General features: G+C 43.5%; 1 protein-coding gene across 1 annotated transcript; it reads right to left on the bottom strand.

The window, feature by feature from the left end:
* Positions 1-9,672: 9,672 nt before the first annotated feature.
* lrrc52 (leucine rich repeat containing 52) lies at positions 9,673-21,881 on the bottom strand. Its single transcript, XM_028404492.1, has 2 exons — positions 21,233-21,881; positions 9,673-10,010 (listed from the first exon to the last, which is right to left on the bottom strand). Exons 1-2 carry the CDS (start codon positions 21,879-21,881, stop codon positions 9,673-9,675), a joined length of 987 nt encoding a protein of 328 aa, XP_028260293.1.

The raw sequence follows: 21,881 nt of genomic DNA, 5'->3' as shown, positions 1-21,881 counted from the left end.
TTTCCTTAAGTATGTTACTAACCTTACCAGATAGCCGTTGTTTTAAGCCTGTCACAGACTTCTTCACACTTCTGTTTCTCTTTATGATGGCCCCTCCTCCATCCAACAGTATCAGGAGATGCTGAGAGTCCTGGTCCACGCAGCAAGCCAAGATTGCTTTGTTTATCCAGCAGATCATCATGCAGGTCGGTGGGTTTGGATGACTTCTATGCAGTGCCTGATGATAGAACACAAACACTCCAATGTCCAATGAAGAATTTGGATCCACAGCCACTGTATCTTCAACAAATGAATCACTGTGCTCATCAATATGTATTTTCAGTTTTACTTATGAAAATGGTTCCTAATTTAAAGCTATCAGATGTGGGTAGAAGAAGGTGATTTATTTCCTTGTGACTGTCCATTTAGCCAGTGGATTTGTGGAGTAATTTTTCTTTCTGTTAACGGCTTACTGAAGTGCATGGACAGAATTTCTAAACAAGCCGAGACCAAGACTCACGCTTGCAGTCAGTTTGTCTGCTTAAGGAGGAGAGAATAAGCACGGCAAGCTGTAGCAGAAAATGCAAAGTTGAGAGCGCACACAGGATTAGATAAGCAAACAATCCACAGCATTTCATCTTTTTACTGTTGTTGAAAATGGTAAAAACAGAGGAGTTCATTTTAGCCAGCTGAGATGGTTCCTTCCTCTTGTTTTTCTGCCTCAGTGTGTCAGTGTGACCTGCTGACACACTGAGCTGTCAGGATCGATTGAGGCTCCTCGGAGCTGGCAGCAGAGACCGGGCCTGGCATTTTGGCATCGGCGTGCCATGTCTGGTCTACCATCCCTTTAAAAGCCCACGGCCAGAGTGACGCACTGTTAAGTGTAGCTGCAGCAAACAGTACTCATACACACTTTGACTACTTAAAATGTGCAAAAACACACACTCTACAGTATTTGTCAGGCTCAACATTCACACCTGTGTGCAGCATAAACCACCTGTGTGTGCCACTCTCTCTTCCTCCTGCACCTTTTTGTTTTCGTTCCCTGTGTTAAGTGCCAAGTGAAGGCAGCACCACTGCAGTATCTGACCCATCCTGGCAGAGGTGACGTTGGATAATAAAACCACTGTTCCTGCCAAAAAGACGAACAGAGATAAAGGGAGGGAGGTAAAGAGAAGGCAAGCAAAAGACAAGACAAATAACGAGAGTGAGGTAGAGCGGAAAAGAAATAAGAGCCCACAGTAGAGAGGAGAAACCCTGTGGCCTCAGGGGAGGCGAAAATATGACAAAGAAATTCAAGAAGTTCAACAATAAGTAGAGAAATGAAAGGAAAGAAAGGGTAGTTAGGGTTTCTTGAGTGATGTTGCAGGTCTCTCTTTCCCTCCCTCCTCTCGATCCCTCTCTCAGACCCCATCTCTGGTGCCAAGGTGTTGGTGCAGAGGCTAAATCAATCACCTCTTCGCCCTCCTTCCACACAAACATGCTGACAGTATAGGTGGTTCGGTGTACTTTTTCACATCACTGCAGGGCACAGCAGACAGGAAAGACCCAGCGAAAACACATTTTAACAGAAAGAATGGAAGCACAGCCACCGGTTAAACATCAGTCTATTGATTTGATTATTAGTAAAAGATAAAATATTACTTAATATAAGTTATAAATATGGGATATATATAAATATGGGACTGCTAGTCATACTGAGGGGAGTTCGTACAGTGGATCCATACAGTGATATGTGTGTTATGTGTGTCTTTCTTTAAGTGTGTAAAGACAGAGCAGAGGTACTGTTAGAGGCCAGTGATTAACAGCATGTGTGTGTGATATAGGTCAGAGGCCCTCAGGTGCATTGATACTCAGTGTGTTTGTTTTCTCAGTGAGGCTGCATATGGTGTGTTTCTGATGTATAGATATATGTGCCATCATGTTCATGTAGTAATTATGAAATTATCTGTTTCCAGCCCAGTGGACCTTTGACCTCTGTGTCCCATCTGCACCGCATAATTGAAGTGTGCTAGAAAGACGCTTGTTATTAAAATGAATCCACAGCCTCATCAGCTGCCGTTTGTGTTTTAATCATACCATGCTGACTTTTTCTGATTGTTTTTTTTTCTTGCTGAATGACCTCCTGAAGCCTGTCGTTGTCTTTAACCAACCTTGTAAAAAATGTAGAAATTGTAATTTCAACTTCAATAGTGTTGTCATGGGGGTGACACAAGTTACCATTAGTAAATAGAGTAAATGGAGGTGGCAATTCACTGGATACAGGCAGTATCACTATAAAGGCTGCACACAGGAGAACAACAACAATAAACCTACACAATTATAATGGTATATGTCAGAGCGCCTGCAGCTGTGTAAGGATGTACATTTTCTGGGATGTATTTGCGTGATGGGTTTCTGACATGGCCATTTGATTAGCTGCATCTTTTTACTCTGGCAGTGACATGCAGTAGTGACATTGACTTGGCCAATGTAGTAATCTGTTTCACTTCAAATGAGCCTGTGTGATATCAGTTTAATAAACATCTGCAAGATCCACATACAAGAGCAACTACAAATCCTTTTGGACTTATAAGCTTCTCCACAGCTAAAGTTTAGGCAGGCTTCACCTCTGTAGCATATTATGTCTCAATCAAATTAGTACAGACAGCTGGCACACTAGAGGGTTAATATCTTAAAAGCAGTACTACCAAGCTGATTGTGATTGGTTTAAAGTTCACACCAGGATGACGATGATGGCTAAAGGCAAACCATATTTATATAAAATTCAGACTGAAGCATTCTGGATTTTTCTTCAATAGTCCTGTTTTTATTTATGATACAAATATCTCCCTCTTCTCAGGCTCCTCTTAATGCCATTCAAGGGCAAGCGGGCAGAGGGAATCCTGCTGACAGCAGCCACACTCTCCTCTGCTCCCACACAATGTCATCCACAGAAAGGCTTTTATGCTAGATGTGTGTGTGTGTGTGTGTGTGTGTGTGCTCTCAAAGTGGGGTCATGCTGAAAGTGATGCATAAACAGTTGTTGATTTTGACACCTCACCTCATCCAGGTTGTGATTGAATATCCACACATGGTGTTCACCTCCTATAGGTAAATGAGATGAGGAGTGTGCTTTACTACAACTTCCTCCATTAATGGTGAGTATACAGAAGTGAAGGAGAGTGAGTGAACCGGTTCAAAAAGGCTCACTCACTCACTCCTTCACTGGATGCACCATGAAGAAACTTCTCCCCTATTCCCCTGGAAGGCGATTGTATGATGTATTTTGTCTGTGTGTGTGTGTGTGTGTGTGTGTGTGCAATGATGGGATGTATTATTGACTTATTGCATTAGATGGTCTCTGTGCTTCATGCTAGTGCTCTAACATCGCCCTCAGAGAAATAACGGGATCAGATCAGACTGAAGGAAAACTCAAACACACACTGACCCGCACACACAAACACACATATAATGGCTGTGTGAACACAGAATGTTTTGGCTTTTGCATTGCTGTTGTGCTTCTGGGTTTTTGTGTTCCTCTTCTACTATATACATTTGCCACGTTCTGTCTGTCTACGAGCCTGTCAGTCTTTCTGTGTCCACTTGTCTGTCTGTAATCCTCCCTGTCTCTCGTGGGAAGCTTTCAGAAGCACCAAAGCTGTAAGATCCAGCAGGCAGAGTTTCGAGGGCCGTGTGAAGGATTAGAGCACACTCTCCGCCAATGGTGTGAGCGGAGTCGCTGAGCAGTTGGCAGCACAACTGAAGTGAAGGGAGGAGGGAGTGGAAAGAAAGAGAAAGTGGAAGGGTGGAGTGCAACGAGCCAAGCAGGTGGGAGCAGGGTGTGAGGACAGATAAAGTGGAGGAAGACAAGTCACCAGATGAGAGAGCGGGGAGAGAAAACATTCGTATGTGCATTCACTGAAGTCATTTGTAAGCCGCCGTTTCCTGCTCTAAGCCCCCGACCCTGTCAGAGTGCCTACTGTGTGTATGTGTGTGTCTAGAGTATGAATGCGTGGAGTCCAATCTCTGACCAACCAAGAGACACATGACTGATAGTCTGTGTCCAATATATAGGAAATGGAGCCAGGCTCAGATATTACTGAGGTTTGAGACAGAATTAGCTCCTCTGAGATCGCGTTTAACAGTGAAGGTTATCTGTGAAACTGAGCTGAGCTGAACAGGCAACTGCAGGAAAAATACACACGCACACACCTGCATGCACACTCAAAACATCACACACAGCTTAAAGATGGTTCCTGGTTGATTGATGACACCTGTGGCAGCCACACTGTCATCAAATCTATGCAAAACAGCTCCTGAAAGAGGTGAAGAATAACTGAAACCTTCACAACAAAGGCCTCCAGGTCTTTCACCATGTAAACACTTGTACTGTGACGCAGCAGTAGGAAATGTTCAAAACAGCTGCCTGAAGACAGAACACAAATACTGTGACTGATATCAGTGAGATAACAGGATTACATGCGCTCTGCTGTGAATCCTTCTGGTGCAGAAACAGCATTCGATTTTAGCATGTCAAAGGAAACGATGTAAACAAAGGAAACTTCCACATGGAAGATAATTACAGTAAACTGAATTTAGTTTGGGTTAATATGGTTGTTGAATTAAAACATTTGACAATAATTGTTCATTCTTCAGAAAACATAATTTTTAATTGGTGTTATGGATTATACGTTCTGTATAATCACCATAGTTCACCTGCAGTCACACATGCACAGCTTCACTTGAACTCATAAAAAACAGTGCTCAGTACAAGCCTCCTTTGTCTGTGCTGTTTGTGGTTTGTTCAGTGTGTGCTGCTGTTTTTGGACAATGAATTATTTATGGCTAAATCCCATCATACAGCCATGTGTTCTCTTGTAAACTGTCATATCTGCTACTGATCATGACATAAATGAAACATATTGATTTTGTCTGTGAGAGCTTTGTGGCATAAAAAGTTCTTAACAATATTTAAATGAGTAGTTTTTATTTGCGTAAGAATTCCTGGTTAAATACAGCACAAGAATTCATCAGTCATATGTTTCAGTATTAACAAGTAAAGTCTTAGAAAACTACTTTTCATCCATTCTTCATCCTTAAGGTCTTTATTGCTTTTGATTCATGATGTACAAAACTAAAGAAAAATCTAAAACAACAAAGAAAAAACATAACATACGGTTTACCAGCAGGTATGTCAGAATCTGTATCAGAAACCCCATATTGGAAACACAAACACGCAAACACACACACATACAGTGAAGACTTCTGCAGCTTGAACAGCAAGCCATCACAGCACCTTTTGATGTCATTTCTCAACAGCAGGCTAATAATGCTCTTTCCTGGAAATGTATGAACACTTCACACACAGACCTGCACTCACACAGACATTTAAGATATGTGTCGAGATGCTGAGAGAAGTTACGAAGCCACTTCCACCTATCTGCCGCATCCAGATCAATGCTCAGTCAAATGATATTCTGAGCCTATCCTTTCACTTTTCACCAGCACAAATACAGTAGATGCAGTAATGCCTTCATTTTGCACTCATTCAAATATGTAGCTAATGTGAAGCTTTGACCCTGATTACCCTCTACATCTGTGCACAAACACAAGCCCTGTTCTTCTTAGATCAGCGGTATTTATACTCTGTCCTGTGACAAGTTTACACCAGCACAGCACCCCACCAAACACACAAACACTTTTTGGCACACGGACTGACTCCCCTGTCCTCTGACGTGCCGCTCTTAAAGTATTCACATTTTCTAGCAGCTCTAAATCTGTCATCAGCGGAAAAAAATGACATTCAGCACTCTAAACAGGAAGTTCTTTGTTTAAGGATTTAAGTTCAGGTGTGTAGCTGCGAGGTCATGCTCCTGGAGGTCATGTGTCTTTTTATGAATGTGATGTAACATAAGAATGTTACCCAGCCTTTAAAGCCCCGACACCTCTAAGCTTCCCTTTAAATAAACGATCAGATAATGACAGGCTAAAGATTAAGCAGATAAATTATTGGTCTAAGGGTGTGTATGTGTTTGAGTGTGTGCTGGTGTTGTGTGAAAGCTGATGACGGTGTCAGATTAGAGGATGGAGGGGAGGATAAGAGGATGTAGTGATGCATGGCAAGAGAGACCAAAACAGGAGCGTTAATGTTCTCAGGCCTGCGGCTCTGACTTTAGCACTGCCCTTGAGATTTATGCATGTGGGCGAGTGAATGAGAGGGAGAGCGTGAGCTCGCTCCTGCATTTGAGCGAAGGAGGAAGTGTGTGTCTGTGAAGATGCACTTCTGCAGGTGACATACTGTGATGACAACCTCCCATTGTGTAGAAAAAATGCAGTCACTCATCTGAGCCCACATAAAGATATACTGCCGTGATCATAAACATGCACACATGGATGCACAAACACACACAGCTACACACACACACACATACACACACTGCCAAGAACCTCTGGAGAGTCATCATTTAACCAGGCCCATTCATTCTGTGCATTTGGTTCCACTCAGCTCAGAACATGAATAAAAGCCTGGATATCAATCAGTCTTTCAATAAAGCTGCTAAGTACATCAATCAGGATGAATTCCTGCTCCCGATGGCGACCCTTCTTTTCCCACCCCACCTCTGTCTATCCCTATCCCCATATCTCTAAGCTCCTCTCCATCCTGTAACGGACGGGGAGGAAGCAGAGCAGGATGGAGGAAGAAGGGGTTTGGATCAGTCTATGCTCATGAATCACTCATCCATGCTGCTCGCAGAGATGCTCTGTGATCACTCTGCTCCACTTAAAACACACACAGTCACGCACACATGAACTTCTACAGAGACATGCTTCCACACTGAGACATGAATGTCACTCTAGCATGAGGTCAACCAAGTGAGGTGTCCAGTCACATCATGTAGGATAATGCAATCCCCCCATTGTGGGACAAATAAAGGTTCTTCTTAATCTTAATCTTAATAATAATTTTATATATATATGTATATATATATCTTATTCCATCACCTTTCTTGTGCAGCCACCATGAACCTGCCCCACTTCTACAACTACCACTGACTACAGTGAGCAAATACAGCTGTGTGGCTCACAGTGTGGTACACACAGAAACAAGAAGATAAGCATACACACACACACAAGATACGATAGAGTCACTTAGTGTCACACTGTCTTGGGGGATGACCTTTAAGAGCAACTTAACACCAAGCTGCCACAGCAGGTATCAGTCAGTGTGTTTTCATCCTGAATGGCTTCATAGCTGAAGTGTAAGTTATGACTAAATGCACCAAAGAGGCTCTGATAAACACACAAAACAAAATCCACATTTCTATCACAATTTATACATGTTTTTGTTAAAGGATTGTAATTTTATTAGATAATCTTGTTCTGTCAGGTCTCTGCCTCTGAGTCAGGTTTTCTTGTTTTGAAAATTCATCTGTTTCCTGTTTTATTTTGAAACTCCCCTCTCGTTTCAGGTGTCTTATCTTCCTCTGCTCCTGCTGAGTACCTGCCCTGCCCTAATGTGTTCCACCTGTGTCTGATTGTCTTCCCTTCCCTCGTGTATTTAGTGTGTGTGTTTCCCCTCACTCCTTGGCAGATTGTCTTGTGTGTTTCTGGTTGGACTGCCTTTCTGTGTACCGAACCCTAAACTTTGGATTTTTGTCTCCAACCGAATGTCGTCCTGCTTGATGAGTCCACCGTTCCTCAACCCTGACATGTTCAGTCCTTGTCTTGAATAATTATTTTCACCTCCTGACTTTGACTAAAGTCAGGTTCAGACAGTATTTCTGTCCAATAAGTCAAAAAAAGTGTCAGATTTAGACTATAAAGTCAGTCATAAAATCTTGGTGTAACTTGGCCAATACAGACTGCATGTTTGGTCACAACAGAGTACACCTTGCTGTTTTTCACAACCTTTGTGATATTTTTGGGAAGGCTAACAATTCCGAATGAATGAGAGTGAATGTAAACAATGGTGTGAAAAAGACTAAAAGAATGAAGAAAAAAACAATATGGATGCATTGATGGCATCACAAAGACAGTGTGGGTTGTCGGCTCTGAAGAGCACTGTGGGATCCTGTCGGTCATCAAAGACATGAGATGGGATCAGATTATGGTTGCGAAGGTAACAAAACTTTTACAGCACATGTAGTCATTGTTGGGAAGTTGTCTCGGGTTTGGGATTAATTTTAATTCCCATCAGACTGCAGTCACTGTGCCTGCAGCTCTCTTGACAGAAGTGTCGCCAACTCTTAAAGACACCATGTAGTCTAACCCTAAGATAACTCTAAATGTCAGCTTCCCAGTTGTCCAACAAAGGATCTCTGCCGACTGGACAGATCAACGGTCAAACAAGTCAGCAGAAACAGGCTCAGGTAGTGCTGAGTTGCTTCTTAAAGGTGCCCTGTGTAGGTTTCTTGTAGACAGTGGCTGTTTACATTCAGAATGTATCACATATGGACTGATTTGTGAAAATGAAAGCAGCATCTGTTGACTAAGCTTCCTCTTTTTGTTGCACATTGTTAGTGAGTTTGTTCCTGTGAGTGTCTGTTGGTGGAATAACTTGGAACTATCTGTCTTATGTAAGTGTCAGTAAAACATCATATGCAAACACTGAAACATTACATGGACCTTTTACTTTTACTTAAAAGGCCGTACACTGAATATATTTGTGCCATTTCTGTGAATTATTCATTCTCAGTTTGTACATTCACCTTATTGTGTCTTATTATGACCCAAATGATGTTTTTGAACACGACTGTCGACTGTTTCAAGTGAATTGCCTAAGGCATTCAGGAAAAACCACATTTAAATACTAAAACATACCATTTTTCTTGTTTAACTGTAACAGAGATAAGGCATCACTCTCTTTGTGACCCCCCCCCCCAATTCCTTCTGGTGTATTCCAACACAGTCTCATCCCTTTACATCAAATAGTCACAGTCACTGCGATATCTTTCATTCACACTAGTCAATTTATTTAGTGAAACTGTCCACAATAGGTTGGAATGAAGGTAGATGGCTCCGACATGCAGCAGACATTCACCCAGGAGACCCGGGTTCACGTCCGCCATGTTTCATCTTTATCAGTTCCATCTCACTCTCGACTCCAATTAGAGTTAGGTACTGGTTAAGGGTGAGGCATTAAAAGTTGTCAGTCATGTTTTGCAGATATGAAAACACAGTTCCAATTAAAAGGCATTAGTTTAAAATTCAATTTGTGTCATTGTGCATGGAACAATCAGTTTGATTCAAACTTATGTGACTCTTTATGGGATGAGGCTGGGTTGCGAATTCTGTGTGTGTATGTGTGTTTGAATGTGTCACTTCCATATCATGTCTTGTTATAATCATCATTTACAGGGTGTTACTCAAGAGCGCTTTACAACGCACACAATAGAAGAAAACCTCAGCTCCATACACTGTGTGCAGTGGTACGATGTGTGTGTGTGTGTGTGGGGTTATTGCTCTCAATAATCTCAGAGGTCATTCTGTTCTCCTGAAGGAAAGGCATATTCATCCTTATTGCTGTCTCTGTCTGTCTCTTTCTCTCACACACGCACACACAAACACACTTGCTTTCTAATATGTTAAGGAGCATATTTTAATATCTAAACCTGTAACAAAGAGAGACAGCAGATCTTAGTTCATCGCAGAGCCTTTGGTCACAGACTCCTCTCATCACTTCTTGATCCTCCTTTCTGTCCTTTCAGTTTGTCACACCTGCATGCCAGGCTTACTCAGATCCCCGTTCCCCTGGTTCCCTGCACCGCCACCGCCCCCTCCTCCGCCCATCCCTCCCCTCTCGTCCTCATCGTCACTGTCCAGCTCCTCACTCTTCCGCTTGCTGTAGCGTTCATACAGGACCATGAGCACACCCATCACCCAGGCCGACACTGTGCCCGCTGAGAAGATGACGAAGCCGATGGCAATGAAGAAGAGGTAATCCCAGTAACCCAGGCCTTGGTGACAGTCTGCCCGCAGCTGCATGCCGACCTCCGCCAAGCGCTGGCCCGCCAGCTCAGGGGGATTGTGGCAAACTGTCTGGCCCTCATCTGGGGGTGAAGGAGAAGAGAGAAGAGGGGTAATAAGAGGAGATTAATGAGGGAATATATAGTATAAAGGAGAGCAGTGGCAGAGAATAATCAGGGTGAGGATAAGGATGAAGGGCAGAGTATGAGGAGAGAAATGTAATTAGAAAAAAAGTGTAAAAACATCAAAAGCCAGGACACACATATGCAGCTCTTAACAATGCAGTGATAACCTCTGTGATAAAGAGGCCCAAGAGACACTATAGATTTCCCTCAGAGGTGTAGGACATGAAAACATTATTATTCTACACACATACATGCACGTGGAGGTGACAAGACTGCAAGCTTCTGACACATCAACCCCTCCCAGCCCCCTCATGCACATTGTTATACACTAACAAATCATTCTGCAGCAGGGCAGAGAGATAAGGAGGCCAGTGTTTTCTCTGACAAAGCATCTGCTGTTCATAATGAGGAATGTGATAACCGGCCACACAGAAAGGCACAAAGTAGCACTCCATGTTTGTTGCTCCACAGTGGAGAGGTCAAAGGTCAGGGTCCACCACAGAGGCCAGACAGGATCCTTAGCTTGTCATACCCTCTCCTGCATGATTTTGTTCTGGTACAGTGACTTTGCAGCATTAGCTCTCACAGTACCCTCATGTATATCAATTAGTGTGAACGTTAAAAAGAGAAGGGGTGGAGGGGGTTTGCTCTGTATGCATATGATGATGTGATCCGAAACAAGGAAGGAGCAGGATACAGAATGTACTGTTTCCTATCAGTTCATCTGACTTTACCAGCGCTGCTAATTCCCATACTCCCTCACTCCCACCCTGCCTGCATGCTTAATTGCGTTTGTACTCTCCAGTAAGGGCAGAAGTTTTTTTTTTTCCAGAACAATGTAAGAGATGAGAGAGCCGTAAAAAAAGATAGACAGACAGGCAGAGACAGCAGTTTTAAAAGATGCGGGGACAGAGAGAGAGAGAGAGAGAGAGAGAGAGGGAGATAAGGCCACAAACAGGAGACAAATGGAGAAAAAAATGAAAGTAAGGAAGAAGCAGTTTGAAAATATTTGCATCCACACACTCAGATAAGTGAACTCAGAAGATGAGAGAAGTATCTGGCTGCAGTCCTGTCCTCTGATGGATTACTGCTGTTAACAATGATAATTAAACTGCAGTCATCTACCAATAAAGCCAAAGGTCTGAACGTGGAAATGAGCAATGGAGGAAGGATGGCGAGAATGGTCAGATATGATCTATACTCCTCGGACTACTTGCCAGGGCTTTGCAGGGGCAGTGGCTGCATCTGTTTAAAGGAAGTACTTTAAAAAAAATTGGCTGAAGGGAAACATTCTTTGTTTTTTTATTCTGCTCAGATTTAACAAGATAACAATAAGACACATAGGTCTGGTTATTCTGAGCGGATGTCTGCAACAGTTAAAAATAACCGCTGAGCAAACTTGTTCTGAAAAGGATTAGAATGTTCACAACACATCTGCTGAGGTTTGATAAGATGTCTCATAAATAGAGACATACCGATCACCTCAGGTGTGTCTCAGTCTTGAGAGGAAAGCGGATGCTGTTGTGTCATGTCTGCTGGGCCAGTCAAGGTAATAGATTGAGACTCTTTTGTAACGCGATAGCTTTGATGTGTTTATTTGACAACATCAGAACTGCCGGAAAGAGCAGGTGAGTCCGGGGAGAAGAAAGTACTACTGGGTTAGCATTCAGAAGTGGCACATTAATAAGAACTTGTCTCCTTTTACCTTAGCCACAATAACAACTCATACAATTCACTGAACTGATGATGAACCCACAGATAGTATATGTAACACACTCCTCCACAGAAACTCCTCTTTCAACTGTTTCTCAGAAGGCTTTCCTAAACTGTCATTTTATACCCCCCCCCCCCCCCCAGCCTCTGTTCAGCCTTTCTTTACACATAAGAAGAATATTTTTCTTTATCTGATGCTTGTCAGCCTTGACAGCAAATGTTAAAAGATGGTTAATACAGTGTTGTTAAAACAGGGCTCTTCACTCAAGGAAAGACTTTAAATGTGATTCTTCATGCACGGTAAGAGACACATCCCAGAGTTATGTTTATAATGTGTATTTAATACAGCATGAAAAAAATTAAGTGTAAACACGAAGCAGACACTTTGAAACAAGTTAACAAAGGTGTTGTAGAACACATCCAAACAAGAATGTAAATCAGTGGACTTGAATTATTTTCCACTCTGACGGGGGAGTAAGGCAACAATTCATTGTTTAAATGGTTACAATAAATAACTGCAAGTGTCATTTTTTTAAAATGTGTACATAAATATTCCTGCTATTTTTATTATATTATATTTCCTGGTACAAATTACACCAACCCATTTTATATGTTATTGCAATACTGCTTTTATGCTTTTTGACGTTGCTTATCTTTGTTGCCTCTTCTGTGCACCTTCAGTGATCTACAGCGGTCCTGTGGTCTTTAAATGTTGACGAATGTTAATTAAAATAACCTTCCTTCTGCTTTTCTCCCTATTTTTCTTTCCTTCACTGTCACCTTGATGGTCTGCACTAGAGATATATTCTGCCTCATTACCCTGCCAAGCTCACCTCCAGCCAGGTGTGTGGAGTTTTCCCAGTGTGTGTGTGTGTGTGTGTGTGTGTGTGTGTGCGCGGCATGTGCTTGCATTAAGGTCTGTCTGCATTATCTCTGCAATGTAACAGTCGTAACCAGATACTACAACAGTGAGTTACAATCACTGGCTGTACAAACACACACACAACAGCAAACAGGCCTCTGGGTATTTGGGACTCATTCCTCCTTCTTTGGTCACAGTTTCATGCAACAGCAGCTCAGACTGAGTTCACAGTTCCTGGCTCCTTGTTACAGCTGCCTGGTCCCATCTAAAAGTTAAAGGGTGATTAAACCCAGTCAGGTACATCAACTAAAGGTTGTTACTCTCTCTGTCCTCCAGTTAGGTTGGGGCATCCCAAATGGATGCTGTGGACCGATCTGTGTCATCTAAAGTAAGTCTGACACTTTGCCAAGGATCGCAGAATGTGTGATATAGACTTCCCTAAACATAACTGCTCCTGCAGCTTCCACTCACCATGAGGAAAACAAAGCAAAGCAACAAAACAGGCAGAGAACAAGCAGTCAACAAACTCAGTGAGAATCTGTGTACAGCACGGTTTGCTAACACCAGTAACTCAGCACTATAAAAACCAAGCAATGCTCATCCATATACTTTGTTCTCATTTCTAAACTTTCTAAACACAAGTGTTTTTGCAACATTTTAGAAAGCCTCAAAAAACACCTGGTAGTCCTGACCGAGTTCACATCACAAAGCAGGGACGAACACGTATTAGACCTAATTAGAATCACTGTTCTAAAAGTTTCACAATGCAACACAACCTTAGAGGGTATCACTAATATAGTTCTGTTTCCAAAGGTCCAAAGGTTAAGCCATACATCTGTTGTAACGGCCATGCTGTCTATAAAAATGGTCTCACTTTAATATAAACCATGCAGCTGTCAGACAGTGACAGCCTCTGTTTCTGTCCCCATGAAATCAAATCTGATGTTTTGTGAGTCTGGCCCAACAATAAGTTGTTTCACAGGCATTTCACTCACTTTCTGGGAAATATTTTTTAAATATGTTGATGAGTCATCCTGTTCTTGAGGGCATAAACTAGTTTGGATCCTATGAAATGCTTTCTTGAATTTTTATGTGCCTCCTCTTCATCTCTCCTTCACTAGCACTGCATTTTTAATAGCAAACATGTGAATATGCAGAAACCTTAATGATAACTTTAACTGAGTCTGATTCAGGTTTAGACTTTAGGAAGTTTAAAAAATGTGAAGAGTAAAGCTGTGCTCAAACACGACATGTCGGATAAAAGCTAATATTGACATTCAGATTTGGACAATTTGGTTTCTTTGTCCATCAAACCCAGAGGAGAAGAAAGCACCTACAAATGTGTTTCCTCCTCAACAATTGTGTCTACATTTAGAGCAAATTCATGACTGCTTCCTATAATCAAAGATAAGAGTATTGCTGGAGAAGACAGGGAAAAATGTGGCAGCCAGGATGATTCACTCTGCGTCCAGTCTCCATTCGCCGTCTGTTTCTTTGTCGCTCAGTGTTTTCTCGCTCATCCCATCACTCAGCCTGGGAAACCACTCAGACATCATTCTGGCAGAATGCCCTTGACATTTTCAGTGGTTGTCCCTGTTTTTCACAGTCCCTATTTCTTGTCTTCAATAATATATGCCTTGGTGCTTTTATGAATGCAGTTAAAATGATAATGCTCCTGTTTAAAAGTCCAGTATTGCAGCAGTGCCCAGCTTTGTTACTCTGTGTTTGACTTAACAGAGACAGGAAACACGCCTGTTACAAATTCAGTTTGACTTGTATTTTGGATATACATATTTGCCAGTTCTTGCCAATTTGCAATAAATTTTACCTTCTTTTAACTGTTCTCCACACGTATCCTATTCATTACACTTCATTAAAACTCTGTTTGTGCAGAACTCATTTTAAAGAGATACAACATACTGTGGACTACAGGACATCTTCAGGTAAGGAAGGGTGTGTGTGTGTGTGTGTGTGCGTATGTGTGTGTGTTGAGTATGAGAGAGAGATAAGGAGACGTGTGTGTTCTCTTTGTTCCTGCAGACTAGTTGAATATGCAGTATAATTCCAGCAGTTTCAGGGCAGCTGCTGCAGCCTTGCAGAATGCAGTTTCTGCATGCTTACTGCAATGCAGTTTCCATATTTCTCTACTGCAAACCAGCAGTATAGCTGGAAAACCCCGCAGCATTAGACAGATAGTGAAGCACACACTCTGCCCTCTCATTGCCTCTCTCAGTGGACTCGAGGAGGAGTACAGGAGGCTGGTGGACAGATTTGTGGAGTGGGCTGGAGGGAATCACCTGCTGCTTAATGTAGACAAGGCCAGAGAGATGGTGATTGACTTCAGGAAGAAGGGAACAGATCGCAGCCCCTTTGGATCCTGGGTACGAATGTGGAGATGGTATAGGAGTACAAGTACCTGGGAGTGACCATTGACAGCAGACTGAGCTGGAGGACCAACAGCACAGCTGTGTACAAGAAGGCCTGCAGCAGACTCTACTTCCTGAGGAAGCTGAGGTCCTTCAATGTGTGCAGCAAGATGCTGGAGATTTTTTACCAGTCTGTTGTTGCCAGCACTCTGTTCTCCTCTGTGGTCTGCTGGGGGGGCAGCATTGCAGCCAGTGACACAACAGACTGAACAAACTGATCAGGAAGGCTGGCTCTGTCATTGGCTGCAGACAAGAGACATTTGAAGCAGTGGTGGAGAGGAGGACACTAAACAAACTGTTTTCACCCTCTCCACCCTGACAGACAACGGAGCGCCTTTTCCAAAAGACTCAGGCAGCTTTCTTGTCTTAAGAAAATCTTTCCTGCTTCATGCCATAATCTGTGCTATAGATAACACCGACTGTTGTAAATGACACATTTTTCACATGTTTTAACTCTTAGTTTTTCTTTACCTTTAGAGATATTTGTTACTATGCTGAGTGCCTGTATATTGCTGCTGTAACAGTGACATTTCCCAGCTTAGGATATTCCCTTCTATTCTATGATGAGACAGTCTGGTCTGAATCGGACAACATTAATCTTTGAAACAAATGATTCTTCTCGGCCTGCACTCAGACTCTGAGATAAGCTGGTTCTTCATTTCTTAGCCCTAACAGCAGCACAGGAAGCAGAGCATGGTGGTCATCTGTCTGGCCTTCTTGTGCTAAGACCCATGTTTCCTTGCTCCACATGGTGTGATATCACCATGTTATGGTAATACTGCCAGGGTTGTGGTCAGTGGTGTCAGTGTGTGCCGCTGACCAGACACCAAGCCCTGACCAAGCCCTGCAGCTCAGTGACACACTGCAGGCCAGAGGCGACCAGATTAAAAATAGTTCTGGAGGAAATAAACAGCAGCATTCATTCTATTTACAGACACACACACACTGAACACGCACAAGTAGGTGTGCATCTTTTCATGAAATGTAAATGGAGCTCTTATTTTATTTTATTCGAATGCCCAATTAAGCAATCAGGGAGCATGAATGTGAGTGTTTATCTGTGTACATCTGTAGTCAGCGTGAGTGGCTGCTGCTCTGATGAGGTGTTAGAGTCTCTGTGTCAAATCTTCAGCTGGATGCCTTCCAAGCCCAGCGCTGACACACTGACAGAGAGGAGGGCTCGTCACCTCCCAGGAGGAGGGGCTAATTCAGGGGTGAGATGCTTCTGAATAACACTGTTGACTCTTTTATGAACTTCACTCTGTTTTCCTCCGCCTCGTTCAATCCCTCTCTGACGCTCACACACATACAGGAGCTACCAGCAGAGAAACGGTTGTTGCTTTTTTTTTTGGCAATGCACTATGAATGCAAACACCAGAGAATAAAAATGCAGCTTGACTTTTCACGCACATGCATGTGATCATGTGTGATCCACACATGATCAGAGCTGTGAGGTGTTAACATGCCAGGCAGAGAGCCCGTCCTGTAACTCAAGAGCTGAGCTGTGTGGTGTCATGCATGTTATTGTGAGTGACAGCGATATTTAAAAATAAAATATTAATTGAAAAATACACAGATCATTATCTCTCCTACAAATGATCCCGCCTACATCACTTCTACATCACTACAGACTTGCAGGTGCGACTGTGTTCTCTCTCATATCTGATATTCTGATATGAGTTTTATCCATCCTCTGTCTCCAGCTTTAAGGTTCTGACTTCCCCCTCTGAGCTGCTGCTGATTGTGAGCTGCTTTAATATAAAAAATATTTTTTACTTGCACACTTCCTGAATGTTGTTTACCAGAAGTCTACGACAGTCAGTGTAAGACACCTCGAGGCCCCTCCTCTCAAGGCGAAACTTAAATTTCTCGCCGTTTAGCCAGTTAAACGCATCATACTGGGGTTGGCGAAGACTAAGAATAGCTGACCTTTTCTCCATCACATCCACTAGGGCTGAATAACACACGCCTTCACACTCCTCTCCTCTCAAATACGGCATTAGTCAGATTACCACCATCCTCCTTTCCATCATTTCTCCATACGATCCCTTCTTCCTCTGGTAGAGGATGAAGAGAGAGAGAGAGAGAGAGAGAGAGAGAGAGAGAGAGCGAGTGAAGGTCATATAGAAACAGCTCTTCCTCTATCAGTCTGTCTGATCAGCCTTGCCGTCTTTATCGCCTCCCACTTTTCATTCCCACTCTGGCACGTTCGCATTTATTCTCCTTCGAGTCTCCTCCTCAGCCTTTATCACCTCGTGCCCCTCTGCTCCTTTCTCTAAGTTTTGCTCTGTCATCTTCACACTCTCCACTCTCTCCTCTCAGTTTTGCTTTCTTGGCGCACATATTGGTTTGCAAAACATGCGCACTTACATACTGAACAGACACACAGTCATGCAGACAAACTGACACACCTGGACTATCTCCTCTCAGTGTGTGTGTGTGTGTGTGTCAGGTGATCACATCACAAGCACGCCCACACAAGCATCACATCAATCTTGGTTTCAAGCTCACACCATGAAACACAGAGACACAAAAATATATATACAAGCTACACTACACAAGTAGACTGAATTTGATATGCTTCCCGGCACCAGATGGGTCTGAGGAACGGTTCCAGCTGATAAATAATGTATCATCTACCTGTATTAAATTGAATCGATGGCTTCTTGTCATAATGAATGTTTTAATGGATTTGAGTGACAGATCTGGGGCACAGACGATTGGTAACTCCTCGATATGTCTGTGTGTTTTCTTCTGTTGCCTCGCAGTATTCAAACTCCATCTAAAAAAATCTTTGCCCAATTTTCATGTCATCTTTTACTTTGACATCGTCAAACAATCAAAAATTCACTTTCATTAGAGCTGTGAGCAGCTTTCTCTCATTCTGCCTCTCCTCTGACCCTCGCTGACCTCTGTTTCTGTTTCTCTTTTTATGAATATTTAACTCGTGCCCCATGCGTGGCCCCCTAAACTGGCTTTCTGCCCCGAGCTGGCGAGCTGTCCAGGGCACTGACGACCAGCCAGAAATACTTTCCCCCAACACGGGTGCCATAACACCACAAACTCTGCCAGCCCGGACAGGGGGACAAGCTACTTACACTCTGAGTATTTAACTGAGACGCTTGTCAACATCAAACCGCAGCAAATGCTACAGGTCTCTCAGCAAGGTGAATTCCATTATGCATGAGTCCTCAGGGCAGGTAAAGGGTTTGCAGCACATAGAGGATAAAATAACACACACATTAATCTAAAGATAAACGGGCCCAGGTCAGACATGCTCACCCTCATGTTCCAATCATGTTTTGCACTCCAGAGTTTATTACCCTGCTCAAAGAGATCACAGCTATCAGGGAGTACCACTGCCATGAAGAGGGGCACAGAGTAGGAAGACTTCCAGTCTGTGCGACGGTTACTCACACAGACTCGGGTTCGCCTTGGGAACACCTAACCCTGACCCTGACCTTACACCACTCAGCATTTAGACACTAACCGCTTCGCTCTAGGAACATCCCACAAGACCTGTCGCTTTGCAGACGCTCTGACTGTCTTCAAACTCTGACCTTTCTCCTGCTCCCAGTACTGACCTACTTGCTGTGAATTCTGTACAGTCCAGCATTCGACAGGTGCTTTTTTCAAACATTTAAACCATCAAATGATTTTCTGTTTGTACGTGAAGGTAGTTCTCTGTTTTTCCCTTTCAGACCATTCAAACCCAATATCAGACATGTTTGAACAATTAGTGGATATGGACTACATATTGATGACACATATTGCCTCTAGAGAAACATAACGAGTGACCTGTAGTCTGTCCACCTAATGACACTGTAGGTTCAATATACCACTTTTATACACTTTTACTCTGTTTTGGTTGAAAAAGGGGGGACATTTGTCATGTTTGTGGTTTAAAATGATGTTAACCAGCATGATTGATCATCAATGGCAAGATTTATGCTGGCTGTGGGAACCTGAAAAGTTGGTAATAGTTCTTAGGCAGCTGACATCTGCTTTTCTCCTGTCCTCTCCATTTTTGTTTAACTTCTTTAGACCTTTAAAATGTGTCCCAGTCAGATAATAAACAAACAAACACTTGGTCTTATTTGTCTTTTCTTTCATTTGCTAAAAAAACACACCCTCTCCACATTTCTATCACTCTCTCACACCCCCCTGTGTGTTCTCACTCCAAACCATGCAACTGCTGCGACTTTAGTGTCTGCAACATTCAAGTCATGTCAATCTCTCTCCGTGGCACACACCTGACACAAACAAAAAGACAAACTGAGTGACTCACTTAAGCACAGGCGAGCCTGTGAATGCACAAACAGAAAGATACAAGCTGGAAAAAAAAGGCAAAGTCACCAGACACAAAAAACAATCAGTCCAAACAATAATAACATTCATGTTCTAATTATAGCCTACATCATCGGCAGCAATATGAAAGAGACCTGAATTAGTTACTGTGTGAAGATGTGAACACTCACAAACACACACACTTGCATGCACCTGATTCATATTCACACTGAGAGGTAGCGACAGCTGGAAACTCTGTAAGTTGGACTCACAGCCCTGCAGTCACATCAGAGGGCATTCATGAGCACACTAACACACTTGACCCCGTTCACTTGATTTAACTGGTTACAGTGGTTGTTTGTGAGTCCCGAATCCATACATGATCTGTCAGTGTGAGAGACGGAGGCTGTGTGTAACGTCTGACCCTGAACACTCCAAACTCCACTGCCACATCTTTACCTTTTAAAGCGCAGTATGATGACAACTAGCTGTAACTTCACAGGATTTAAAGCAGTGCAGGTGTGAGAGATTCGAATGTACAGTGGCTCATCTGTGGGTGTTACAACTCAAAAGCACTTCTGTTGGAATATTTGCTGTGATTTTGTTGCAGTGATGTGTTTGTGTGAGGCCTGGGTACTTGGTGGGATAAAAAGCTGAGTAAGTGTGTGAGTGTGACTGTTTTAAAGTGGTGTGATGTAAAAGTGAAAGTGTCTTTAAGTGCTCCTCCTCCTGAGCTCTTCCCCTAATATTTATATTTCCCATAGGACGTGGCCTTAGGGGGTCCCCGAACCTCCAGATCGCACACTGACTCACACTCAAGGGTGAGTCACTCACACACACACGTACACGTTGTCCTTAGTGGGAGCATACGAGTCCAGCTTTTTTGAGCACCATCATTAACCATCTGGACTGAAGGGCCAAAGCATGCGGCAATGGGAGCACCAGCACGCCCAGGTGCACACCATGTTTGTGTGTGTTCATTAAAGTGTTTGTAAGTATGCATGTGTGTTTGTAAGTGTGCGTGTGCACGGATGCGGGAAGGGATTCTGGCCTGAAAAAAGCCAGGTACAAAAGGACACAATCATCCACTCAGCATAGTCTCTGCCTTCAGGAGACAATGCGGTCACATCAAATGATGAACAGTGACTTTAAGACTATTAACAGCAACACCCACATTGTTAAAGGGCCTAACCCAGTTCACCTGCTAACAGCTAAGCTCAATTATCAACCACAAGCCACAATGATCTGAACTTGTGCTCTCTGTGAAGGACGTGAGTTGATGATTTCTTGGGTCACTCTAATTCTGTTTAAAGAGCTGAGGCGGCTGTTGCTTTCCAGGTAAGTGTAACACTAGTCCTGCCGAGAAGCTGATTGTTTGGGGGTAAACTTGAGGTATTATTGAGACGTGAAGGACAGTTTGAATGGATCGTGTTACAGAGTGAAGCAGGGGAACGAAATCCCCAGATTGCTCTGACTCTTAGGTCAAACCATTAGCTGTGGACTCTGTGTGTGTGCTTTCCAGAGAGAGAGAGAGAGAGAGAGATGGTATCTGACTGCATCTGTGTGTGCATGCATATCCAAAAAATAAGCTTGCAACAGTGCAATAAGTGGCCACCATCAGGAGCTAAATTGACCAAGCGCCCACAATCAAATTATCTAAATGAGCGGATGTGACAATGACAAATGATAAGACCTTGGAATGTCTTTGGCTCATAGCACAGAAACAGTGTATATGCCAGGAAGCACGGTCAGATGAGCCCCACTCCCAAACAAACAGACCAGAAAGAGCTGACACACAACTGAAGTGCCAAAAATTAAAGTAAAGTTGTGTAAACTCTTTGTTTATGTGTGTGGATTGGAGACAATTTCTTCCAGACTCCAAGCATGCTCACCTTGAAACTTGAATCCCTCTATCTGCACCCAAAGACAGAGGTCCTCCGTGTCACAGTCGCAGCTCCAGGGGTTGCCACTGAGCCCCAGAGAGCGCAGAGCAGGCAGGGCAATCAGGCTGCTGATGTTAAGGGACGTCAGGTTGTTCCGGCTCACATCCAGCACCTGCAGAGCCATGTTCTCCGAGAAGGCATCCGGGTGGATCTCCCCCAGACTCGGGTTATCCGTCAAGCGGAGCATCACCAAAGACGCGAGGGGCCCGAAAGTCCGGTCCTCGATCTGCAGCAGCGTGTTGAACGACAAGTCCAGATAGGCGAGTTTCCGCAAGTTCCCGAAGGTGGACTCTGAGATCTCAGTCAGTGAGTTGTTGCTACAATCCAGATAGACCAGATCGGACAGGTAGTTGAGCTGCAGCGCCGGTAGGTCTCCGATGCGGTTGTTGGAGATAATGAGCTGTCTGGTGGCCAACGGCAGGTCATTGGGGAACAGGGTGAGATCCTGCCCGGCGCACTGGACCACCAGCTGGTCATCGCACACGCATCTGTCCGGACAGCCGGCTGTAAGAGCCGGTGAAGGGGCCACCCCCATCACGAAGATAAAGAGGAAGAGGAGCCGGAGGGACTGGGCACTGGGCTCGGGCAAGAAACGCAT

The sequence above is a fragment of the Parambassis ranga genome, chromosome 4, assembly GCF_900634625.1.
Source record: "Parambassis ranga chromosome 4, fParRan2.1, whole genome shotgun sequence".
NCBI classification, from domain to species: domain Eukaryota; kingdom Metazoa; phylum Chordata; class Actinopteri; family Ambassidae; genus Parambassis; species Parambassis ranga.
This window is presented reverse-complemented; position numbering and strand designations above follow the sequence as displayed.

Coding starts and splice junctions, on each gene's coding strand:
- lrrc52 (XM_028404492.1), bottom strand. CDS start 21,881: ATGCGTTTCTTGCCCGAGCCCAGTGCCCAGTCCCTCCGGCTCCTCTTC. Junction 10,011..21,232: donor AGAGGGATTCAAGTTTCAAG/GTGAGCATGCTT, acceptor CTTCACCCCCAG/ATGAGGGCCAGACAGTTTGC.